This window comes from Anguilla anguilla, chromosome 3 (genome assembly GCF_013347855.1).
Source record: "Anguilla anguilla isolate fAngAng1 chromosome 3, fAngAng1.pri, whole genome shotgun sequence".
NCBI lineage: Eukaryota > Metazoa > Chordata > Actinopteri > Anguilliformes > Anguillidae > Anguilla > Anguilla anguilla.
The window spans coordinates 3,613,067-3,639,399 of record NC_049203.1 but is presented as its reverse complement, the minus strand read 5'-3'; the positions used below and the strand labels follow the sequence as shown (position 1 = coordinate 3,639,399).

General features: G+C 39.7%; 3 protein-coding genes across 5 annotated transcripts in view; 2 read left to right on the top strand and 1 right to left on the bottom strand.

Moving 5' to 3' along the window:
• The first annotated feature begins 4,846 nt into the window (after positions 1-4,846).
• On the top strand, positions 4,847-8,349 carry LOC118224054 (T-cell surface antigen CD2-like). The gene is made up of 5 exons (XM_035411209.1): positions 4,847-5,339; positions 5,741-6,022; positions 6,164-6,406; positions 6,842-6,973; positions 7,415-8,349. Exons 1-5 carry the CDS (start codon positions 5,288-5,290, stop codon positions 7,507-7,509), a joined length of 804 nt encoding a protein of 267 aa, XP_035267100.1. The 5' UTR covers positions 4,847-5,287; the 3' UTR covers positions 7,510-8,349.
• A 2,316-nt stretch (positions 8,350-10,665) lies between these two features.
• LOC118224055 (T-cell surface antigen CD2-like) overlaps positions 10,666-26,333 on the top strand; it is a 35,789-nt gene continuing 20,121 nt past the window's right edge. The window contains exons 1-5 of one of the 2 annotated variants that reach the window (XM_035411212.1): positions 10,666-10,983; positions 11,373-11,654; positions 11,796-12,038; positions 12,494-12,604; positions 13,055-13,335. In XM_035411212.1, coding sequence (XP_035267103.1) covers positions 10,932-10,983; positions 11,373-11,654; positions 11,796-12,038; positions 12,494-12,604; positions 13,055-13,149 — 783 coding nt within the window. In that variant the 5' untranslated portion in view covers positions 10,666-10,931 and the 3' untranslated portion in view covers positions 13,150-13,335. Of the gene's footprint in view, positions 10,984-11,372; positions 11,655-11,795; positions 12,039-12,493; positions 12,605-13,054; positions 13,336-26,333 lie in introns of those variants that run through there. The other variant, XM_035411213.1, reaches the window with a different exon arrangement.
• LOC118224053 (T-cell surface antigen CD2-like) lies at positions 17,458-25,915 on the bottom strand. Of its 2 annotated transcripts, none has more exons than XM_035411208.1 (5): positions 25,324-25,915; positions 24,640-24,921; positions 24,256-24,498; positions 18,169-18,300; positions 17,458-17,853 (listed from the first exon to the last, which is right to left on the bottom strand). In XM_035411208.1, exons 1-5 carry the CDS (start codon positions 25,373-25,375, stop codon positions 17,768-17,770), a joined length of 795 nt encoding a protein of 264 aa, XP_035267099.1. In that variant the 5' UTR covers positions 25,376-25,915; the 3' UTR covers positions 17,458-17,767. The 2 variants fall into 2 exon arrangements, with proteins under 2 accessions (XP_035267099.1, XP_035267098.1); XM_035411207.1 differs by lacking the exons at positions 17,458-17,853; positions 18,169-18,300 and adding exons at positions 22,970-23,353; positions 23,689-23,820 and having other exon boundaries at positions 25,324-25,914.

The window sequence follows — 26,333 nt, the reverse complement described above, 5'->3', positions numbered from 1 at the left end:
TGATGAGTGGTTTTCAGCGGAAATGAAATTTTGGTCACTTCCCTTTTTAAAATGGGCAAATCTAAACAAGGACTTTTTTTTTCTATGTAGAAAACGGACTTTGTTTGGGCCAACCAATGAACATTTAACCTGGTGTTTTAATATCCCCACCCCTCTGTAATTGGGGACCACCCACTCTTTCATGTAAACAATGGCACTAGCTAGCAGTGAAACCTGGTGATCTCTGAGTAGCAATGACTACATAGGATGGTGCTCGCTGTTCAGATGTAGACTGTGAGTTTAAACAAATCTTCACACCAGTTCCCCACGGATCCCTCATCTCTAATCAAATGCAATAGCTTAGCGATTATAGCAAACGTTAGTTGTATTTTTACCTACAGCTTGTCTTGAAAAAAAAATATGAAAGATGAAATGGAAGAGAAATCAAATTTCCGTTCAGACACTCGGGCTGAAGGGGCCTCGGCAGACCTATATGTGACCGAGCGGTCCTCATATTCCAGGTCTGACTCCCGCACGTACATTTAAGGCCTGATAGCGCTCCGCGATGCCGCCATTTCGCTTTCTTCAAACCATCTGCTTGTGGGTGGGGCGAGCAAAAATCAGGAGCCAACTGCAGCTGCAGGTCCTTACGTATTAAATGAGCAAGGCAAACGGGCTTGTATTAGTGAAGAGCCAGGAGAGAGACCTCAGAAAGTATTTAAACATAAATATTTATGAATTTTGGGGAACAATGCAAATGTATAAAAACAAACCCCTTTACCATGCAGCTGAATATGACTGTGATTAATTTGTTCTTGTGAAATCCTTTTTCAGTGGACATCAAATACGGTTCACATAATTCTCCGTAGCTCTGTGTTGAAGCTTACCTTCTACAGTATATATGACTTTTTAATGAGACCAGAAGCCATGGCAAATGTAAACCATGCTACATATATACAAACAGGAAACCTGTGTAGGCAGGTACACTCAGTGCCCAGATATATTTTTGGCCACTGCAAACGAAAGAGAGAAGAAGTATATAGCTCACACACTCACTTAGAACTTCTTAAAGCAGTATGGTGTCTTTTTGTTTTTTAATAAAAACATAAAAAATTAAAAAACATTTTCAAAAACCGGGATTCTCAGAAGGCCAGTCTGCTCATTTCATATCTTGGAATTCATGACCTGCATTCAGCTAAAATCAAAGTTGTCTTTTTTCACCATCACCCACACATAATCCACACCAAATTTCCCACGGGCACACACCTCCATACTTGCCTGTATGGTCAAAAAATAAAAACAAAAAACTGTGCAAACTTATGGATGCAACTCAAAGTAACTAACAGTTTCTGTACACCACTACCAAAATGTGATCACATATTCAATACGAAACTGTGTGTGTGTGTGTGTGTGTGTGTGTGTGTGGGCATGTGCATGTGTGTGTGCCCACTAAAAAATGCATGTAATGTATCCCAGATAATGCATTCATAGACATTATGCAGCCATCATAGATCACATAGCCAAAACAGTTAACAGCTTGTAGCATGCATTGTCACACACATGTACAGGTTAACAGAGGACCGTGGGCTTGGATCAGGATCCCTTCAGCTAACCCTCGCTCTATAATTCTATAACTTAGCAACAGGGCTAACATAATGCTATATAACCAGATGCCTATAATTCTGTCAAGCATACGGCATCATAATGGTGAAGGAAATGCATTCACAATGTTTTTAATGCTGTGAAACCTTGCAAGGCACCGATTGTGCGCTGTTCAGCAGGGCAGATGTTAGAAATACATGCAGCTGCGTAAATTAGGATGCTGCATAGTGCAGGCTGTGCTGAAAAATGGTGACCACCATGAAAATAGCCTCCTCATTGGGCAACCAGTTTAGGATTAAAGTAATTTAGAGCCCAGTTGTTGAGCTGCCAACCTTCCATCCTGTGTATGACCCCCCCCCCCCCATCCTGTGTATGACCCCCCCCCCCCCCCAAACTCCCACCCCTGCAAGAGAGGGCTTGAAGAACCTGTAAACCAACTAGTATGGTTCGTACATTACTACACAATAATAATAATAATAATAATAATAATAATAACAATAAGAAGAAGATGAAGAAGAAAAAGCAGGAGAAGGAGAAGAAGAAAGGCAGCTCAGAGTACTCCAATGGAGAACAAATAGATGAAACACTAAAACTAAAAAGAGGGCAAAACAATGAAAAGGTACAGAAATAACAAAAAAAGGCCATCTCTTTTCTAGTGGAGCCTGATAATTCATTAATGGATTAATCTTCCTCTCTTATTTTAAGTGACATGCTGATTTTACAGTCATAACCATACACGGTTGTCATGTGACCACTCCGGCGCATTAATGCGCTCTCTCTTTTCGTTAATGCGCGCGTGGCTCACCCAAGCCGATGGTATCTATTTGAGTCTCAAGCATAACAGAAAACAGGAAGCTAGAAACCAATTTCCTGTCAGATCAGCTTTCACCTGCCCTTACAGAAAAAAGTTGGGGGGGGGGGGGGGGGGGGGGGGGTCATTTGTTTCTGACTGGCCCAGTGTAATAGTTGTGAAAGAATGAATGGCAACAGGAATGTAATGAGGGATCGATCAGAGCAAACAACAAACAGGGTTGGGCAGGTAACAGTCAGACGTAGTTAAACCAGGCAGTAAAACAGGCAGCCCGAGCAGAGAGATATATAATAATAAGTAGAGCATCTGGGCCTCCAGGATGCCTTATGATGCAGGCTTAACCAAGGAGGACGAGACTGTAACGGTCTGCACACACAGGGACGAGGAAGAAGAAGCAGAAGCCCCAGGAACAAGAACAGAGAAGAGGAGGAGGGTTTGGCGCTATGTAGTGATGAGTTTCACTGTAGCGTATGTGTAGAGCTGAGTGCAACAGGGAAAAGTCCCAGTGCATCAAGCCATGGCAGCATATCTAAAAGATGTGCAGAACGGGCTAGCCCTACACACACAACCGTGAGCAGAGAGTGATCGTGAGCAGGCAGTGCCCCCAACAAGGCCCAACAGGAAATCAGTAACAGAGCAACAGCGCAGTCACCTCAGCTCACACAACCGCTCTGTGGACCAAATTTACCCTTCCCGGACACCTTTAACAAAACGACTGACGAATGAGGCAGGTTTTGCGCCAAAATTATAGACAGAGTGGGTGGGGGGTGGGGGGGGGGTGGGGGGGGGGGGGGGCGGCACAGGGTGGAAGGTTGACAACTCAACGGCTGGGTTGAAGCTAAGTTAGTTTGACCAAAGTTATTTTTGTTATTTTTAAAGATCAGTAGTTATTCTTCTTCATGGCGGTATCTGCAAACAGCAGCATCTTCGCCTACGCAACCGCATGCATTTTTAATGCGACGTAGCTCAGAAGGTAAGACCGATTGTCTGGCAGTCGGAGGGTTGCCGGTTCATACCCCGCCCTGGGCGTGTCGAAGTGTCCTTGAGCAAGACACCTAACCCCTAACCCCTAACTGCTCTGGCGAATGAGAGGCATCAATTGTAAAGCGCTTTGGATAAAAGCGCTATATAAATGCAGTCCATTTACCATTTAACATCTCTGCGCTGCTGAAAGGCACACAGACAGTGGCTTACAAGGTTTCACAGCATTAAAATGGCTGTTGACATTAGAAACTGGCCTGCATCCATAGTTCAATAGCAAACATTTTTTAAAAAGCAATTGAAATAGCTTTTTTAAATAAAAAACCCCCCCCAAAAGACACTGTACCATTTTAAGAAAACCCAAATGAGTGTGTGGATTAAAGCCTTTCTCATCTCTCGTGTTTGCGGTGGCTAAAAATAAATTCGAGCACTGAGTGTACTTGACTACAAGTGTTTCCTGTTTGTAAATGTAGTGGGGTTTTTTTTACAACGTACATATCTTTCATGGGCTCTGGTCTCATTGAAAAACATATATAGAAGGTAAGCTTTAACGCAAGACTATGGGGAATTCTGTTAACTGTACTGATGTCCATTGAAAAAAGATTACATGAAAACAAATTAGAGGAATTGAATTACAGTCATGTAATTCTCCGGTATAGCGTGAACCTCCCAGCTCCCCAAAATACAACCAATGTTTGCTATAGTCGCTAAGCTATTGCATTCAAGTAGAGATGAGGGGTCCATAGGGAACTGGTGTAAATATGTATTTGTAAACTTACAACCTACAGCGAGCACCATTCTATGTAGCCATTGCTACTCAGAGATCACCGTGTTTCACTGCTAGCTAGTGCCATTGCTTACATGAAAGAGTGGGTGGTCCCCACTGACAGAGGGGTGGGGATATTAAAATACCGGGTTCAAAGGTTCATTGGTTGGCTTAAACAAAGTCAGTCTTCTACATAGAAAGAAAGTCCTTGTTCAGATTCACCCATTTCAAGAGGGAAGCACCTGAAATCTCATTTCCACCAAAAACCACTCATCAAGTAAATGTGACTGTCTGACAATATTCAACTAGTGCACTAGAGTTTCCTCATTCGACCACATATTTGCTATATATATATACATGTTGGTTCATATTTTTCACAAAAGGCTTCGTTGATGGATAGTGATTCTATGACTGCAATAGAGCCTATAACCCATAAAAAGCATTGAAATGTGTTCATTTCAAGACAGCTACTCTTTAATGCCTTAAAGTACTGCACAGACAGTGTGCGATACTTCATTCAAACTACCAATGGCCCAAATATTCAGACAACACAACAGCCATATTATGCTCTCTTTGGGATGTGGCCTTAGGGTAGGCAGTTTAAAAGTAACTTATAAGTAAATAAATAAATAAATAAATAAATAAATAATGCACACAGCAGAGGAAGGATTACTTGGCCCGGATCCCGCTGTTAATTTCTATCTAGCGGATGTCAAAGCTGCATACGAAAGGTCTTCCTCTGCCTCCACTCTGCGAGCTTGGCTGCAGCCTGCAGTGTGGCATACTGTAGGCAGATAGTGCACTAATCGATTATTAATGACTGGTTGACAGCTGCTGTTAATTCAACATGCAGCTGTAGAAATCTGAGTCAAAATTGTTATAACAGCGGGTAAATTCAGTTCTGGAAATGGTTGTTCCAAATGGAAGGCCATCTGCGAACTGTTCGTGAAAGTGTCAAAGCCACTAGAACACACAGCAAAATGTTTGCACCTTTGGAGGGTAATGGGCGGGGTATTGCACCTGCAGACCAATTGCAAAGGCCTGAGGTATAAATGACAGGAGCATAAGTTCCTTTGTTCGACCACGTATTTGCTATATATACACGCGGGTTCATATTTTCCACAGAAGACTTTGTTGAGAGAATCGCAATGGACGTCAAATCATTTCACAGCCTCTTTTTGTTTTTATGTCTTTTGTCAGGTAATTCAATTTTTTACCTACTTCGAATGTTAATTGTTTTAAATAGCTTAGTGATCACCTCCGCATCCAAATCACAATTAGCTTAGCAAATAAAGTTAACTAACGCTAATAAGTCACAAAGAATGCATTGTCAGTCAATTACTTTAATTAGATCTGTTGAAAGAGATGTGTACTGTATGTTATGGATTGATATTATTTATGAAAAGCAAAGATGGATTTACCATTGCACTTTACTGCAAGTAAAGTATAAAAAAAAAAAAAGATCAGATCAGATCAGAACTTAACGTGAACTGACAAATCAACAGATATAATCAATCTTATCAGCCAGTTTTAGGTAATTGCAACTTGACATTTTGTTTTTATTCAACAAACTAAAACTAGATGTCTGTTTTTCTACACAGGAGAGAGCTGTGGCCAAACAGTGTACGGTAAGATAGGAGAAAACGTATACCTACATCTGCGGGAGTCACACAGAAGGTCTTTCCATGCTATTAAATGGAGACGCCAAAATATAGTTATAGCCAAGACAGCACGTTCTAGTGAACCATTTGCAGAGGTTTTCCCAAATGGAACACTGAAGCTGTATAACATTGGGAGAAACCGCAGTGGGGTTTATACTGCTGAAGCCTATGATGACCAAGGCATCTTCTTATTGAATGAGACGTCTCACTTGGTTGTGATTGGTAAGTCTTCAGCTGGGATGCACAATATTTTATTGTTAATATTGATGTTTAACAGTGTGAACTATAACACTCAGTATGCAGTGACCATACTTTAGTAGCTTGTGACTGTGAAGTGTAAACAAGTGCACATTCCTCTCTTAGATCCTCCGGTGGTTGAGCTTGTTGCCTGTAGACTGGACGTTTCGGTGTTACACTGTGCGGGGGAAAACGGTCCTGATGCCGTGTACGAGTGGAGGGTCAGTGTCCAGAACCAGGGACGTCTAAAGGTCTCCAATCATACAGGGAAATTTGTGGCTCTGGAATATTCACCTGGAAACATCTCCTGCTCTCTGATAATGGGAAACTATAGCAGTCGGAGTACGTCTTATTCCCTGTCCTGTGCAGGTAAATCATTCTTTATTATCCCAAATAATAAATAACTAAATAGCAGCTTTAACCCTTAACTTGTAAGTATTAACAGTATGAAAAGTATTGTGAATATGCATTTTTGTGAACATTATTGTAAACTTTATACCTTCTGAAATGGTTCCATAGGGGAACCCTTTATAGCTCTTTATTTTAACTATCTATGGTAGTTGTGAAAAATGTGAAAGCTACCAGACTGAATCAATTTGCCTGACAAAGAACCCGAGCTGGGTTCCTCTATGGAGACACAGAACCCTTTAGAACCCATTCTTCTGAGAGTGCATTGTGAACATGCAGGATGCATGAGCACTGCTTGGAACAAACCTGAGTACAGTCATTTAATCTGTATATTGAAATGATGAAGAACATATTCTGATGATGATGCCTAATTAACTAATTAAATTTTATTTGAATGGTCTGCTTGGTTGGTTCCAGAAACACAGTTGTGTGTCAGTCTCGGGGTCACTGTCATGCTGGTCCTTCTTTGCTTCATGACATGTGGAATTTCAGTCGGTGTACAAATATGCCGCAAGCGACAGAATTCAAGTAAGTATTAATCAAAATTTTCATGGCATGTGTGATTTCATATATTAGTGACTTACTTTGTTTTCACATACAGTCAAATTGCAAAAGTAAAAAAGTAAAGGCTATAAGAAAGGCTAAAATTCCTCATTATACCTTCAAATTGAAGATGACAGTAATGAATGTACATTTATTCAAAGTAAAATGTGCTGGACTACAGAGCCAAAACAAATATACACTATGTGCTTTATAATAGGAACAATGTAGAATAAAAAATAAATGAACAAAATGTACATATGGTGTTTGAAATCATATTTAAAACAATTAATTCTGGCAATAGATTTTCATACTAATGTCAAATTCAAACGTTAAAACGCCTACTGGATTAGACCACCGGGTTATAATAATTCCTACTATTACATGAATATGAAAGAAATATAATATTTTACTAAATGTTTCCTCTAGACGTGAAGTCTGAAGAAAGCGGGCCCCCTCTTGAGATGACCCAAGATGACGGGATTCTTTACAGTGAAGTCAGAGTCGGAAAACGACACAAATAGCTTTTTACATCCCTTTTATTAAAAATCACTGTTACAAATCTATTTCAGAATCTATTATTTTGTTTTCATGACAAATGAAATATGTAGAAAACAGCAATTCTGTGCTTTGATATCTTTAAGAAAAATGGATTTATAAAAACATTGACATATGTGTGTATATTTATGCGTGTACATATGCGTGTATATTTTTGTGTATAATTTACATACGTGTTGCATATAATTGTGCTTACCTTTTTTGTGATAACTATGTGGCAAATGGCTGTGGGTGTGTGTCTTTAAAATTAAAGCAACAAGAAAAGCAACTTTGTCATTTCTATTTTATGATGCCTGCTTAGTACTGGATTTATAGTATGTATTTCTGTGAATATTTTGGAAAAATAGTTAGCAATGCTGTAACTATTTTTATTTAAAATGATAAGACTTAAAAATTTGTCAAGCGGATTCAAAGTCAACAGGGCTCACACCTGTCTGGGAAGTGATAGAACTATGCAGTATTACATCAGAGGAGGAATTACAGATGGGCAACAGAGCAGTGTCAATGTCTGATGCAACAGCACGTTATTACACAAGCGATTCACCTCACCTGTTTTGGTGCGTCTGAAATAGTTGCGGCGGATGTTAAGTTGGTTAAATATACAATTGGCAAACATTCTAGGGAAGGCCTGGATTTGTGGCTGGTCTCAGACGATGCTGTCGGTGTAGAAGCTGGATGTGGAGGTCATGGGTGGTCGTGGTTACACGTGGTCTTGAGGTCGCGAGGCCGGTTGGAAAGTACCGCCAAAATCTCACAAACAACACTGGAGGTGTCTTATGGTTGAGGAACGAACATTCAGGTCAACGAGCCAATTGCTGCAAAACTGCACATTTCCAACGGGCCTTTCACTGCCCCCAGCTATTTGTGATCATGGAAAAAAGTTCTGGGATCTTTCCTTTCAGCTCATGAAACATGGGATCAAAACCTTCACAAGTTGTGTTTATATTATTGTTCAGTGAGTGTAATAACGATAATAATGTTGATAATAATAATAAGTAGAAGAAAAGCAGCTCAAAGTGTACTCTCAAGTAGGACAAATAGAAAAAAAAATTTAATCAGAAAAACTGTTAAAACAATAAAAGTTTGCAACAATTAAATGAAAGCCATCTCAATCAAGAGCGTTTTGTAGCGGAGTCTGAAAGTCAGTGATAGATGAAACGTCCTCTCTTATTTTAAGTGGCATGGCGATTTAACAGTCATAACTGTACACAGTCGTCACCCGACCACTCCTACGCATTGGTGCTCTCTCCTCTTCAGTGTGCGCAGCCCGCCAAGCCGATGGTCTCTATCTGTGACTGTCAACTGTAAGAATAACAGGAAGCTAAAAAAAAAACTATTTCCTGTCAGACCAGCATTAACATGTACGGGTTTAGTTTTGGTTGTGCAGCGGTGGTCAAGCACGCATTCGTGCTACCGAGCCATGCAGATTACTGTATAGCACACGGGCTCACAAAGCGACAGCTATAGTGAGACTATGAGAAGTAAGCAAATTTGCATTGCCATTACATGCATACAATCCGTTACATTCATGAGAGAATGATGAGGACAGGATATTAATTTTTTTTCTCTTCCTCTCAAGCGACCTTTCTCCAGCGATATCAGAACAGCACTGGGACTACAAGTGCGCATGTGCGAGCGAGATGTGCGATGACTGACAGATCGACAGACAGACAGACAGACAGACAGACAGATAGACAGACAGATAGATAGATAGATAGTTGTCTTTATTAATCCCCAGACGGAAATTCAATCATCATAGCAGCCAGGTACATTAAATCACAAGACAACAGGTACATAAACACAAATATTCAACCACTCAAATATAATCAAATATCTATTCAAACATTAAAGTGTGCAAAGAGCAAAGTCATCAGAACAATAAGTAAATAAAAGTCAAATAGCAGCCAGATAAACCCACGCGTTCAAACACATTCAAGTGCTCTGGTGGCCCTGATGTGCAAATAGCAGAGTGTTAAAAACAGATGATGAAAGCAAGTTCAGTCCACGAGCAGTTCAGTGTCAGCAGGCCTGGCAAAGGCAGATGCACTGTAGCGTCTGATAGCACCCGGCAGGAATGACCTCCTGTGTCGCTCCATTACACACCGGGGCTGAATGAGTCTGTTGCTAAAGGCGCTCTTTAGCTTGGCTGACATGCTGTGTAGGGGGTGGGAGGCGTTATCCAAGATCGCCAGCAGTTTTGCCAGCATTCTGCCCTCCGCCACCTCCTCCAGTGTGACCAGCTTGGATCCAATGACAGACCCAGCCTTCTTTATGAGTTTGTTCAGTCTGTTGGCGTCCTTTGCTTTGATGCCCTCCAGGGCTGGCCCATGGCATAAATGCACTATGCGCTTATTTAGGGCCACACCTGCTAGGCGGGGCCACACAATCTATTGTTTATCTAAAGTAAATAACGTATTTCTCGTAATTACGTTATTTATCTCCTATCGCGGAACTAGCGGTATAAATTTAAAATGGAATGTCAACAGAACATTTCATAGCAATGTAATGTAAGAAGGATTTTACCAAGAGAACCTCCTGGGTTCCAGGTTCAATACCAGGTTCAAACGTTCATTGGTTGGCCCAAACAAAGTCAGTCTTCTACATAGAAAAAAAGTCCTTGTTCAGATTCACCCATTTCAAGAGGGAAGTACCTGAAAATTTTAACCCATAAAAAGCATTGAAATGTGTTCATTTTAAGACAGCTACTCTTTAATGCCTCAAAATACTGCACAGACAGTGTGCGATACTTCATCCAAACTAACAATGGCCCAAATATTCAGAAAACACAACAGCCATATTATGCTCTCTTTGGGATGTTGCCTTAGGGTAGGTAGTTTAAAAGTAACTTATAAGTAAACAAATAAATAAATAAATAATGCCCACAGAAGGGGCAGGTTTAGTTGGCCAGGATCCCTCTGTTAATCGCTATCTAGCGGATGTCAAAGCTGCATACGAAAGGTCTTCCTCTGCCTCCACTCTGCGAGCTTGGCTGCAGCCTGCAGTGTGGCATACTGTAGGCAGATAGTGCACTAATCGATTATTAATGACTGGTTGACAGCTGCTGTTAATTCAACATGCAGCTGTAGAAATCTGAGTCAAAATTGTTATAACAGCGGGTAAATTCAGTTCTGGAAATGGTTGTATTAGTTCCAAATGGAAGGCCATCTGCGAACTGTTCTAAAAAGTGTCTGGCAGCAAAGCCACTAGAACACACAACAAAATGTTTGCATCTTTGGAGGGTAATGGGCGGAGTATTGCACAAGCAGACCAATGACAAAAGCCTGAGATATAAATGACAGGAGCATAAGTTCCTTTGTCCGACCACATATTTGCTATATATACACGGGGGTTCATATTTTCCACAAAAGGCTTTGTTGAGAGAATCGCAATGGACATCAAAACATATCACACCATCTCTATACTGCTCTGTCTTTTCTCGGGTAGGCTAATTCATTTTTTTTCCTACATCAAATGTTAATTGTTTTAAATAGCTCAAATCAATTTATATCCAATTAGCTTAGTAAATAAAGTGAACTAATGCTAATAAATCACAAAGAACGCACTGTCAGGCAATTAGTTTAATTAAATCTGTTGAAAGAGATGTGTCCTGTAGTGCTATGGATTGATATTATTTATGAAAGGCAAACATGGATTTACGATTGCACTTTACTGCAAGTAAAGTAAAAAAAAAACAAATCAGATCAGAACTTAATGTAAATTGACAAATCAACAGTTATAATCAATCTTATAATCCAATTTTAAATAACTGGAACTTTATATTTTGTTTTGATTCAACAAACTAAGAATGGATGTCTGTTTTTCTACACAGGAGAGAACTGTGGCCAAACAGTGTACGGTAAGATAGGAGAAAACGTATACCTACATCTGCGGAAGTCACACGGAAGGTCTTTCCCTGATTTTAAATGGTGGCATCAAAATGCAATTATAGCCAATACAACACGTTCTGTTAACACTTTTGCAGAGGTTTTTAGTAATGGAACACTGAAACTTCACAATGTCGGGAGAAACTGCAGTGGAGTTTATACTGTTAGTGCCCGCAATGCCCAAGGCGTGCTCCGTCTGAAGGAGAGCTCTCACTTGGTTGTGATTGGTAAGTCTTCAGTTGGCATGCACAATACTGTATTGTTAATATTGATGTTTAATAGTGTGAACTATAACACTCAGTATGCAGTGACCATAGCTTAGTAGCTTGTGACTGTGAAGTGTAAACAAGTGCACATTCCTCTCTTAGATCCTCCGGTGGTTGAGCTTGTTGCCTGTATCCTGGGAGTTTCTGTGTTACACTGTGCGGGGGAAAACGGTCCTGATGCCGTGTACGAGTGGAGAGTCAGTGTCCAGAACCAGGGAGGTCTAAATATCTCCAATCATACAGGGAAACATGTGACTCTGGACTATTCAACTGGAAACATCTCCTGCTCTCTGAAAATTGGAAACTACAGCAGTCGGAGTGCGTCTTATTCCCTGTCCTGTGCAGGTAAATCATGCTTTATTATCCCAGATAATAAATAACTAAATAGCATCTTTAACCCTTAACTTGGCAGTATTAGCAGTATGAACAGTATTGTGAATATGCATTTTTGTGAACATTACAGTGAACTTTATACCTTCTGAATGGGTTCCATAGGGGAACCCTTTATAGCTCTTTATGGAACCATCTATGGTAGGTGTGAAAAGTGTGAAAGCTACCAGACTGAATCAATTTGCCTGACAAAGAACCCGAGATGGGTTCCTCTATGGAGACACAGAACCCTTTAGAACCCATTCTTCTGAGAGTGCATTGTGAACATGCAGGATGCATTAGCACTGTTTGAAACAAACCTGAGTACAGTCATTTAATCTGTATATTGATACGATGAAGAACATATTCTGATGATGATGCCTAATTAACTAATTCAATTTTATTTGAATGGTCTGCTCGATTGGTCCCAGAAACACAGTGGTGTGTCAGTCTCGGGGTCACTGTCATGCTGGCCCTTCTTTGCTTCATGACATGTGGAATTTCAGTCGCTGTACAAATATGCCGCAAGCGACAGAATTCAAGTAAGTATTAATCAAAATTTTCATGGCGTGTGTGATTTCATATATTAGTGACTTTTTTTTTTTCCTCATACATTCAAATTGCAAAAGTAAAAAAGTAAGGGCTATAAAAAAAGGGCTAAAATTCCTCAGTATACCTTCAAATTAAAGATGACAGTCTGGACTGTAATGAATGTACATTTATTCAAAATAAAATGTGCTGGACTACAGAGCCAAAACAAATGTACACTATGTGCTTTATAATAGGAACAATGTAGAATAAAAAATTAATTAACGAAATGTATATACTGTGTTTGAAATCATATAAAACAATGAATTCTGGCAATAGATTTTCATACTAATGTCAAATTCTAACGTTAAAACGCCTACTGGATTAGACCACCGGGTTATAATAATTCCTACTATTATATGAATATGAAAGAAATATAATATTTTACTAAATGTTTCCTCTAGACATGAAGTCTGAAGAACGCGGTTGCTCTCTTGAGATGACCCAGGATGACGGGATTGTTTACGTTAACGTTGGAGTTGGAAAACGACACAAATAGCTTTTTACATCCCTTTTATTAAAAATCACTGTTAAAAATCTATTTCAGAATCTAATTTTTGTTTTCATGACAACTGAAATATGTAGAAAACAGTAATTCTGTGCTTTGATATCTTTAAGAAAAATGTATTTATAAAAACTTTGACATATGCGTGTATATTTATACGTGTACGTATGCGTGTATATATTTCGTAAAAGTTACATACGTGTTGCATATAATTGTGCTTACCTTTTTTGTGATAACTATGTGGCAAATGGCTGTGGGTGTGTTTCTTTAAAATTAAAGCAACAGGAAAAGCAACTTTGTCATTTCTATTTAATGATGCCTGCTTAGTACTGGATTTAGAATATGTATTTCTGTGAATATTTTAGAAAAGTTGCAATGCTGTAACTATTTTGATTAAAATGTTAAGACAAAAATTAGTCAAGCGGATCCAAAGTCAACAGGGCTCACACCTGTATGGGAAGTGATAGGACTATGCAGTATTACATCAGAGGAGGAATTACAAATGGGCAACAGAGCAGCGTCAATGTCTGATGCAACAGCACGTTATCACACAAGCGATTCACCTCACCTGTTTTGGTGCGTCTGAATTAGTTGCGGCGGATGTTAAGTTGGTTAAATATACAATTGGAAAACATTCTAGGGAAGGCCTGGATTTTTGAATAGAGACGGTGTTCACCCATCCCCAGAGAGCACCGCTCCCTCCTATGCGTATAGTTCATTGTGTTGATGGTGGAAAATGACCCAGCAGAGCCATGGCCTGCCGCAGACATATTGCCCCATGCAGATGTCTGCTAGCTACGAAAACCCATGACTTTGCTTCACCCTATCCAGGTTGTGTCAGTCCCTCAAATGCCAAATAACTGTAAATGGAAATATCAGGGAGTTTGCAACAACAAAAAATCTAAGAGAGCTATAAATTTAAGCCAGACCACCACTCAAACGGGAGAGTGCAAGCTTTAGTGTAAGATGACAGCGCTAACCGCTGCACCACCATTGTTTTTTTTCCTTTCCTGTTTTAGTGATAGAGCTGTATTGACAAGACTAAGCTGCCTGCGATACAAACAGAATCCCTCAAACTGTTCACACCTGGAGCTCAGACTGAACTAATCAAATTAGTTTCTGTTTTTAATAATAATTTTCTGTTGATAATAATAATAATAATAATAACAAGTAGAAGAAAAGCAGCTCAAAGTACTCCCAAGTAGAACAAATAGAAAAAAAATGTAATCTGAAAAATAGGTAAAACAATAAAAGGTTGCCACAATTACATAAAAGCTATCTCAAACACGTGCCTTTTGTAGCAGAGTCTGAAAGTCAGTGGTAGATGAAACGTCCTCTTATTTTGAGTGGCATGGCGATTTAACAGTCATAACTGTACACAGTCGTCACCCGACCACTCCTGCATTGGTGCTCTCTCCTCTTCAGTGTGCGCAGCCCGCCAAGCCGATGGTCTCTATCTGTGAGTGTCAACCGTAAGAATAACAGGAAGCTAATAAAAAAAACAATTTCCTGTTAGACCAGCATTAAAATTCATGGGTTTAGTTTTGGTTGTGCAGCGGTGGTCAGGCACGCATTCGTGCTAACGAGCCATGCAGATTACTGTATAGCACACAGGCTCACACAGCGGCAGCTACTGTGAGACTATGCGAAGTACGCAAATTTGCATTGACCCTTGCATACATACGATCAGTTACATTAAATCACAACACAACAGGTACATAAACACAAATATTCAACCACTCAAATATAATCAAATATCTATTCAAACATTAAAGTGTGCAAAGAGCAAAGTCATCAGAACAATAAGTAAATAAAAGTCAAATAGCAGCCAGATAAACCCACGCGTTCAAACACATTCAAGTGCTCTGGTGGTCCTGATGTGCAAATAGCAGAGTGTTAAAAACAGATGATGAAAGCAAGTTTAGTCCACGAGCAGTTCAGTGTCAGCAGGCCTGGCAAAGGCAGATGCACTGTAGCGTCTGATAGCACCCGGCAGGAATGACCTCCTGTGTCGCTCCTTTACACACCGGGGCTGAATGAGTCTGCTGCTAAAGGCGCTCTTTAGCTTGGCTGACATGCTGTGTAGGGGGTGGGAGGCGTTATCCAAGATCGCCAGCAGTTTTGCCAGCATTCTGTCCTCCGCCACCTCCTCCAGTGTGACCAGCTTGGATCCAATGACAGACCCAGCCTTCTTGATGAGTTTGTTCCGTCTGTTGGCGTCCTTTGCTTTGATGCCCTCCAGGGCTGGCCCATGGCATAAATGCACTATGCGCTTATTTAGGGCCACAACTGCTAGGCGGGGCCACACAAAGAAAGTGCTGTTCTGCAGGACATCGCTGGAGAAAGGTCGCGTTAGAGGAAGTGAAAAAAAAATTCATATCCTGTCCTCGTCATGAATGTAACTGATTGTATGTATGTAATGGCAATGCAGATTTGCTTACTTCTCACAGGCACACAGTAGCTGCCGCTGTGTGAGCCTGTGTGCTATACAGTAATCTGCATGGCTCGTTAGCACGAATGCGTGCCTGACCACCACTGCACAACCAAAAAAAAACCCGTAAATGTTAATGCTGGTCTGACAGGAAATTGTTTTTTTTTTTAACTTCCTGTTCATCTTACGGTTGACACTCAGATAGAGACCATCGGCTTGGCGGGCTGCGCACACTGAAGAGGAGAGAGCACCAATGCGTAGGAGTGGTCGGGTGACGACTGTGTACAGTTATGACTGTTAAATCGCCATGCCACTTAAAACAAGAGAAGACGTTTCATCTATCACTATTTTTCAGACTCTGCTACAAAAGGCACGTGTTTGAGATAGCTTTTATGTAATTGTGGCAACCTTTTATTGTTTTACCTATGTTTCAGATTACATTTTTTTCTATTTGTTCTACTTGGGAGTACTTTGAGCTGCTTTTCTTCTACTTATTATTATTATTATTATTATCAACATTATTATCATTATTACATTCAACAAAAATATAAACAGAACTTTTTGTGTTTTGATCCCATGATTTATGAGTTGAAATGAAAGATCCCAGAACTTTTGGAAATGTGCAGTTTTGCAGCAATTGGCTCGTTGACCTGAATGTTCTTTCCTCAACCATAAGACACCTCCAGTGTTGTTTCAGAGATTTTGGCAGTACTTTCCAACCGGCCTCGCAACCTCAAGACCACATGTAACCACATCCACCCAGGCCCTCCACATCCAGCTTCTACACCGACAGGATCGTCTGAGACCAGCCACGCCATTCGCTGATAAAACTGTTGGTTTGCACAAAACCAATGAATTGACACGTGCAACGATTTCATTTTGTTACATGGAAAATATTTTTCCAGAAGGAGGAGATTACTACCTACTGAATCTAACAACTATTTATCAGCAAATATCACCTCTGTTGTTAGAAGGAGAAGGAAATGTTTTTTTTTATTATAAGCTGAGCTAGATTACCTCCTAACATGTTCATTGTTCTCGTTAGAAAGAGGCTAAAACCAAGAATCTTTTGAATCCAGGTGTGAACAGTTCGAGGGATTCTGTTTGTTTCGCAGGCAGCATAGTCTTGTCAATACAGCTCTATCACTAAAAAAGAAAAGGAAAAAAGAATGGTGGTGTAGCGGTTAGCGCTGTCATCTTGCACTAAAGCTTGCACTCTCCCGTTTGAGTGGTGGTCTGGCTTAAATTTCTAGCTCTCTTAGATTTTGTTTGTTGCAAACTCCCTGATATTTCCATTTACAGTTATTTGGCATTTGAGGGACTGACACAGCCTGGATGGGGTGAAGCAAAGTCATGGGTTTTCGTAGCTAGCAGACATCTGCATGGGGCAAAATGGTTGCCGCAGGCCATGGCTCTGCTGGGTCATTTTCCACTATCAACACAATGAACTATACGCATAGGAGGGAGCGGCGCTCTCTGGGGATGGGTGAACACCATCTCTATTCAAAAATCCAGGCCTTCCCTAGAATGTTTGCCAATTGTATATTTAACCAACTTAACATCCGCCGCAACTAATTCAGACGCACCAAAACAGGTGAGGTGAATCGCTTGTGTAATAACGTGCTGTTGCATCAGACATTGACACTGCTCTGTTGCCCATTTGTAATTCCTCCTCTGATGTAATACTCCATAGTCCTATCACTTCCCACACAGGTGTGAGCCCTGTTGACTTTGAATCCGCTTGACAAATTTTTAAGTCTTAACATTATAAATCAAAATAGTTACAGCATTGCAACTTTTCTGAAATATTCACGGAAATACATACTATAAATCCAGTACTAAGCAGGCATCATAAAATCGAAATGACAAAGTTGCTTTTCCTGTTGCTTTAATTTTAAAGAAACACACCCACAGCCATTTGCCACATAGTTATCACAAAAAAGGTAAGCGCAATTATATGCAACACGTATGTAACTTTTACACAAAAATATACACGCATATGTACACGCATAAATATACACGCATATGTCAAAGTTTTTATAAATACATTTTTCTCAAAGATATCAAAGCACAGAATTACTGTTTTCTACATATTTCAGTTGTCATGAAAATAAAAAATAGATTCTGAAATAGATTATTAACAGTGATTTTTAATAAAAGGGATGTAAAAAGCTATTTGTCTCATTTTCCAACTCTGACTTCACTGTAAACAATCCCGTCATCCTGGTTCATCTCAAGAGGGTGCCCGCTTCCTTCAGACTTCACATCTAGAAACATTTAGTAAAAAATGATATTTCTTTCATATTCATATAAAAGTAGGAATTATTATAACCCGTTGGTCTAATCCAGTAGGGGTTAGGGGTTTCATTAGTATGAAAATCTATTCATTCTTTTAAGTATGATTACAAACACCATATATACATTTCTTTCATTTCTTTTTTATTCTACATTGTCTATAGCACATTATAAAGCACATAGTGTACTTACTTTTTTTTCTTTTGCAATTTGACTGTATGTGAAAAATACAAAAGTCACTAATATATGAAATCACACACGCCATGAAAATTTTGATGAATTCTTACTTGAATTCTGTCGCTTGCGGCATATTTGTACACCGACTGAAATTCCACATGTCATGAAGCAGAGAAGGACCAGCATGACAGTGACCCCGAGACTGACACACAACTGTGTTTCTGGAACCAACCGAGCAGACCCTTCAAATAAATTATAATTAGTTAATTAGGCATCATCATCAGAATATGTTCTTCATCATTTCAATATACAGATTAAATGACTGTACTCAGGTTTGTTCCAAGCAGTGCTCATGCATCCTGCATGTCCACAATGCACTCTCAGAAGAAAGGGTTCTAAAGGGTTCTGTGTCTCCATAGAGGAACCCAGCTCGGGTTCTTTGTCAGGCAAATTGATTCAGTCTGGTAGCTTTCACACTTTTCGCACCTACCATAGATGGTTCCATTAAGAGCTATAAAGGGTTCCCCTATGGATCCCATTCAGAACGTATAAAGTTCACTGTAATGTTCACAAAAATGCATATTCACAATACTGTTCATACTGCTAATACTGCCAAGTTAAGGGTTGAAGATGCTATTTAGATATTTATTATTTGGGATAATAAATCATCATTTACCTGCACAGGACAGGGAATAAGATGCACTCTGACTGCTGTAGTTTCCAATTTTCAGAGAGCAGAAGATGTTTCCAGTTGAATATTCCAGACCCACATATTTTCCTGTGTGTTTGAAGACCTTTAGATGTCCCTGGTTCTGGATACTGACTCTCCACTCGTACACGGCATCAGGACCGTTTTCCCCCGCACAGTGTAACACAGAAACTCCCAGTCTACAGGCAACAAGGTCAACCACCGGAGGATCTAAGAGAGGAATGTGAATTTGTTTTCACTTCTCAGTCACAAGCTACTAAGCTATGGTCACTGCATACTGAGTGTTATAGTTTACACTATAACCATCAATATTAACAATACAGTATTGTGCATGCCAACTGAAGACTTACCGATCACAACCAAGTGAGACGTCACATTCAATACCAAGATGCCTTGGTCATCATAGGCTTCAGCAGTATAAACCCCACTGCAGTTTCTCCCAACATTGTGCAGTTTCAGTGTTCCATTTGTGAAAACCTCTGCAAATGGTTTACTAGAACGTGCTGTCTTGGCTATAAGTATTTTTTGGTGCCTCCATTGAATATCACGGAAAGACCTTCTGTGTGACTCCCGCAGATGTAGGTATACATTTTCTCCAATCTTACCGTACACTGTTTGGCCACAGCTCTCCCCTGTGTAGAAAAACAGACTTCTATTCTTAGTTTGTTGAATAAAAACAAAATTTCAAGTTGCAATTACCTAAAACTGGCTGATAAGATTGATTATATCTGTTGATTTGTCAGTTCACATTAAGTTCTGATCTGATTTTTTTTTTTTTAATTTACTTGCAGTAAAGTACAATCGTAAATCCATGTTTGCCTTTCATAAATAATATCAATCCATAGCACTACAGGACACATCTCTTTCAACAGATTTAATTAAACTAATTGCCTGACAATGCGTTCTTTGTGATTTATTAGCATTAGTTCACTTTATTTATTAAGCTAATTGTGATTTGGATATAAATTGATTTGAGCTATTTAAAACAATTAACATTTGATGTAGGAAAAAAAATGAATTAGCCTACCCGACAAAAGACAGAGCAGTATAGAGATGGTGTGATATGTTTTGATGTCCATTGCGATTCTCTCAACAAAGCCTTTTGTGGAAAATATGAACCCCCGTGTATATATAGCAAATATGTGGTCGGACAAAGGAACTTATGCTCCTGTCATTTATATCTCAGGCTTTTGTCATTGGTCTGCTTGTGCAATACTCCGCCCATTACCCTCCAAAGGTGCAAACATTTTGTTGTTTGTTCTAGTGGTTTTGCTGCCAGACACTTTTTCGAACAGTTCGCAGATGGCCTTCCATTTGGAACTAATACAACCATTTCCAGAACTGAATTTACCCGCTGTTATAACAATTTTGAGTCACATTTCTACAGCTGAATGTTGAATTAACAGCAGATATCAGCCAGTCATTAATAATCGATTAGTGCACTATCTGCCTACAGTATGCCACACTGCAGGCTGCAGCCAAGCTCGCAGAGTGGAGGCAGAGGAAGACCTTTCGTATGCAGCTTTGACATCCGCTAGATAGAAATTAACAGCGGGATCCGGGCCAAGTAATCCTTCCTCTGCTGTGTGCATTATTTATTTATTTATTTATTTATTTACTTATAAGTTACTTTTAAACTGCCTACCCTAAGGCCACATCCCAAAGAGAGCATAATATGGCTGTTGTGTTGTCTGAATATTTGGGACATTGGTAGTTTGAATAAAGTATCGCACACTGTCTGTGCAGTACTTTAAGGCATTAAAGAGTAGCTGTCTTGAAATGAACACATTTCAAAGCTTTTTATGGGTTAAAATTTTCAGGTACTTCCCTCTTGAAATGGGTGAATCTGAACAAGGACTTTTTTTCTATGTAGAAGACTGACTTTGTTTGGGCCAACCAATGAACCTTTGAACCTGGTATTGAACCTGGAACCCGGGAGGTTCTCTTGGTAAAATCCTTCTTACATTACATTGTCATGAAATGTTCTGTTGACATTCCATATTAAATTTATACCGCTAGTTCCGCAATAGGGGATAAATAACGTAATTACGAAAAATATGTTATTTACTTTAGATAAACAATAGATTGTGCGGCCCCGCCTAGCAGTTGTGGCCCTAAATAAGTGCATAGTGCATTTATGCCTTGGGCCAGCCCTGGAGGGCATCAAAGCAAAGGACGCCAACAGACTGAAAAAAAACTCATCAAGAAGGCTGGGTCTGTCATTGGATCCAAGCTGGTCACACTGGAGGAGGTGGCAGAGGACAGAATGCTGGCAAAACTGCTGGCGATCTTGGATAACGCCTCCCACCCCCTACACAGCATGTCAGCCAAGCTAAAGGGCACCTTTAGCAACAGACTCATTCAGCCCCGGTGTGTAAAGGAGCGACACAGGAGGTCATTCCTGCCGGGTGCTATCAGACGCTACAGTGCATCTGCCTTTGCCAGGCCTGCTGACACTGAACTGCTCGTGGACTGAACTTGCTTTCATCATCTGTTTTTAACACTCTGCTCTTTGCACATCAGGGCCACCAGAGCACTTGAATGTGTTTGAACGCGTGGGTATATCTGGCTGCTATTTGACTTTTATTTACTTATTGTTCTGATGACTTTGCTCTTTGCACACTTTAATGTTTGAATAGATATTTGATTATATTTGAGTGGTTGAATATTTGCGTTTATGTACCTGTTGTCTTGTGATTTAATGTACCTGGCTGCTATGATGATTGAATTTACCTCTGGGGATTAATAAAGACAACTATCTATCTATCTATCTGTCTGTCTATCTGTCTGTCTGTCTGTCTGTCTGTCTGTCTATCTGTCAATCATCGCACATCTCGCTCGCACATGCGCACTTGTGGTCCCAGTGCTGTTCTGATATCGCTGGAGAAAGGTCGCGTTAGAGGAAGAGAAAAAAAATTAATGTCCTGTCCTCATCATTCTCTCATGAATGTAACGGATTGTATGTATGTAATGGCAATGCAAATTTGCTTACTTCTCATAGTCTCACTGTAGCTGCCGCTTTGTGATCCTGTATGCTATACAGTAATCTGCATGGCTCGGTAGCACGAATGCGTGCTTGACCACCGCTGCACAACCAAAACTAAACCCGTACATGTTAATGCTGGTCTGACAGGAAATTGTTTTTTTTTTAGCTTCCTGTTATTCTTACAGTTGACACTCACAGATAGAGACCATTGGCTTGGCGGGCTGCGCACACTGAAGAGGAGAGAGCACCAATGCGCAGGAGTGGTCGGGTGACGACTGTGTACAGTTATGACTGTTAAATCGCCATGCCACTTAAAATAAGAGAGGACGTTTCATCTATCACTGACTTTCAGACTCCGCTACAAAACGCTCTTGATTGAGATGGCTTTCATGTAATTGTTGCAACCTTTTATTGTTTTAACAGTTTTTCTGATTAAATTTTTTTTTCTATTTGTCCTACTTGAGAGTACACTGAGCTGGTTTTCTTCTACTTATTATTATTATCAACATTATTATCGTTATTACACTCACTGAACAATAATAGAAACACAACTTGTAAAGGCTTGGCCCCATGTTTCATGAGCTGAAATGAAAGATCCCAGAACTTTTTGCCATGATCACAAATAGCTGGGGACAGTGAAAGGTCCGTTGGAAATGTGCAGTTTTGCAGCAATTGGCTCGTTGACCTGAATGTTCGTTCCTCAACCATAAGACACCTCCAGTGTTGTTTGTGAGATTTTGGCGGTACTTTCCAACCGGCCTCGCGACCTCAAGACCACGTGTAACCACGACCACCCAGGCCCTCCACATCCAGCTTCTACACCGACAGCATCGTCTGAGACCAGCCACAAATCCAGGCCTTCCCTAGAATGTTTGCCAATTGTATATTTAACCAACTTAACATCCGCCGCAACTATTTCAGACGCACCAAAACAGGTGAGGTGAATCGCTTGTGTAATAACGTGCTGTTGCATCAGACATTGACACTGCTCTGTTGCCCATCTGTAATTCCTCCTCTGATGTAATACTGCATAGTTCTATCACTTCCCAGACAGGTGTGAGCCCTGTTGACTTTGAATCCGCTTGACAAATTTTTAAGTCTTATCATTTTAAATAAAAATAGTTACAGCATTGCTAACTATTTTTCCAAAATATTCACAGAAATACATACTATAAATCCAGTACTAAGCAGGCATCATAAAATAGAAATGACAAAGTTGCTTTTCCTGTTGCTTTAATTTTAAAGAAACACACCCACAGCCATTTGTCACATAGTTATCACAAAAAAGGTAAGCACAATTATATGCAACACGTATGTAACTTTTACACAAATATATACACGCATATGTACACGCATAAATATACACGCATATGTCAAAGTTTTCATAAAGACATTTTTCTTAAAGATATCAAAGCACAGAATTACTGTTTTCTACATATTTCAGTTGTCATGAAAACAAAAAATAGATTTTTAACAGTTATTTTTAATAGAAGGGATGTAAAAAGCTATTTGTGTCGTTTTCCAACTCCAACGTTAACGTAAACAATCCCGTCATCCTGGGTCATCTTAAGAGAGCAACCGCTTTCTTCAGACTTCACATCTAGAGGAAACATTTAGTAAAATATGATATTTCTTTCATATTCATATAAAAGTAGGAATTATTATAACCCGGTGGTCAAATCCAGTAGTGGTTTTAATGTTATAATTTGACATTAGTATGAAAATCTATTACCAGAATTACCAGTTTTAAATATGATTTCAAAAACCATATATACATTTATTTCATTTTATTTTTATTCTACATTGTTTATAGCACATTATAAAGTACATAGTGTACTTACTTTTTTACTTTTGCAATTTGACTGTATGTGAAAAATATAAAAGTCACTAATATATGAAATCACACACACCATGAAAATTTTGATTAATTCTTACTTGAATTCTGTCGCTTGCGGCATATTTGTACACCGACTGAAATTCCACATGTCATGAAGCAAAGAAGGACCAGCATGACAGTGACCCCGAGACTGACAGACAACTGTGTTTCTGGAACCAACCCAGCAGACCCTTCAAATAAAATTTAATTAGTTATTTAGGCATCATCATCAGAATAATGTTCTTCATCATTTCAATATACAGATTAAATGACTGTACTCAGGTTTGTTCCAAACAGTGCTCATGCATCCTGCATGTTCACAATGCACTCTCAGAAGAAAGGGTTCTAAAGGGTTTTGTGTCTCCATAGAGGAACCCATCTCGGGTTCTTTGTCAGGCAAATTGATTCAGTCTGGTAGCTTTCACACTTTTCACACCTACCATAGATGGTTCCATAGAGAGCTATAAAGGGTTCCCCTATGGAACCCATTCAGAACGTATAAAGTTCACTGTAATGTTCACAAAAATGCATATTCAAAATACTGTTCATACTGGTAATACTGCCAAGTTAAGGGTTAAAGATGCTATTTAGTTATTTATTATCTGGGATAATAAAGCATGATTTACCTGCACAGGACAGGGAATAAGACGCACTCCGACTGCTATAGTTTCCCATTATCAGAGAGCAGGAGATGTTTCCAGTTGAATAGTCCAGAGTCACATGTTTCCCTGTATGACTGGAGACATTTAGACCTCCCTGGTTCTGGATGCTGACTCTCCATTCATACACGGCATCAGGACCGTTTTCCCCCGCACAGTACAACACAGAAACTCCCAGGATACAGGCAACAAGCTCAACCACCGGAGGATCTAAGAGAGGAATGTGCACTTGTTCACACTTCACAGTCACAAGCTACTAAGCTATGGTCACTGCATACTGAGTGTTATAGTTCACATTATTAAACATCAATATTAACAATACAGTATTGTGCATGCCAACTGAAGACTTACCAATCACAACCAAGTGAGAGCTCTCCTTCAGATGGACCGTGCCATTGGCATCGTAGGCACTAACAGTATAAACTCCACTGCAGTTTCTCCCGACATTGTGCAGTTTCAGTGTTCCATTACTAAAAACCTCTGCAAAAGGGTTAACAGAACGTGCTGTCTTGGCTATAAGTATATTTTGATGCCAGCATTCAATATCAGGGAAAGACCTTCCGTGTGACTCCTGCAGATGTAGGTATACGTTTTCTCCCATCTTACCGTACACTGTTTGGCCACAGCTCTCTCCTGTGTAGAAAAACAGACATCCATTTTTAGTTTGTTAAATCAAAATAAAATCTCAAGTTACAGTTATTTGAAATTGGCTGATAAGATTGATATATATCTGTTGATTTGTCAGTTTACATTAAGTTCTGATCTGATCTGATCTGATCTTTTTTTTAACTTTACTTGCAATAAAGTGCAATGGAAAATCCATCTTTGCCTTTCATAAATAATATCAATCCATAGCACTACAGGACACATCTCTTTCAACAGATTTAATTAAACTAATTGACTGACAATGCGTTCTTTGTCATTTATTAGCGTTAGTTCACTTTATTTACTAAGCTAATTGTGATTTGGATACAGAGGCAGTCATTGAGCTATTTAAAACAATTAACATTTGATGTAAGAAAGAAAAAGAATTACCTGAGAAAAGACAGAGCAGTATACAGATGGTGTGATATGATTTGATGTCCATTGCGATTCTCTCAACAAAGTCTTCTGTGGACAATATGAACCCACATGTATGTACAGCAAATACGTGGTCGAACAATGGAACTTATGCTCCTGTCATTTTTACCTCAGGCCTTTGCAATTGGTCTGCAGGTGCAATACCCCGCCCATTACCCTCCAAAGGTGCAAACATTTTGTTGTGTGTTCTAGTGGCTTTGCTGCTAGACACTTTCACGAACAGTTCGCAGATGGCCTTCCATTTGAAACTAACACAACCATTTCCAGAACTGAATTTACCCGCTGTTATAACAATTTTGACTCAGATTTCTACAGCTGCATGTTTAATTAACAGCAGCTGTCAACCAGTCATTAATAATCGATTAGTGCACTATCTGCCTACAGTATGCCACACTGCAGGCTGCAGCCAAGCTCGCAGAGTGGAGGCAGAGGAAGACCTTTCGTATGCAGCTTTGACATTCGCTAGATAGCAATTAACAGAGGGATCCTGGCCAACTAAACCTTCCCCTGCTGTGGGCGTTATTTATTTATTTATTTGTTTACTTATAAGTTACTTTTAAACTACCTACCCTAAGGCAACATCCCAAAGAGAGCATAATATGGCTGTTGTGTTGTCTGAATATTTGGGCCATTGTTAGTTTGGATGAAGTATCGCACACTGTCTGTGCAGTATTTTGAGGCATTAAAGAGTAGCTGTCTTAAAATGAACACATTTCAATGCTTTTTATGGGTTAAAATTTTCAGGTACTTCCCTCTTGAAATGGGTGAATCTGAACAAGGACTTTTTTTCTATGTAGAAGACTGACTTTGTTTGGGCCAACCAATGAACGTTTGAACCTGGTATTGAACCTGGAACCCGGGAGGTTCTCTTGGTAAAATCCTTCTTACATTACATTGCTATGAAATGTTCTGTTGACATTCCATTTTAAGCTTATACCGCTAGTTCCGCGATAGGAGATAAATAA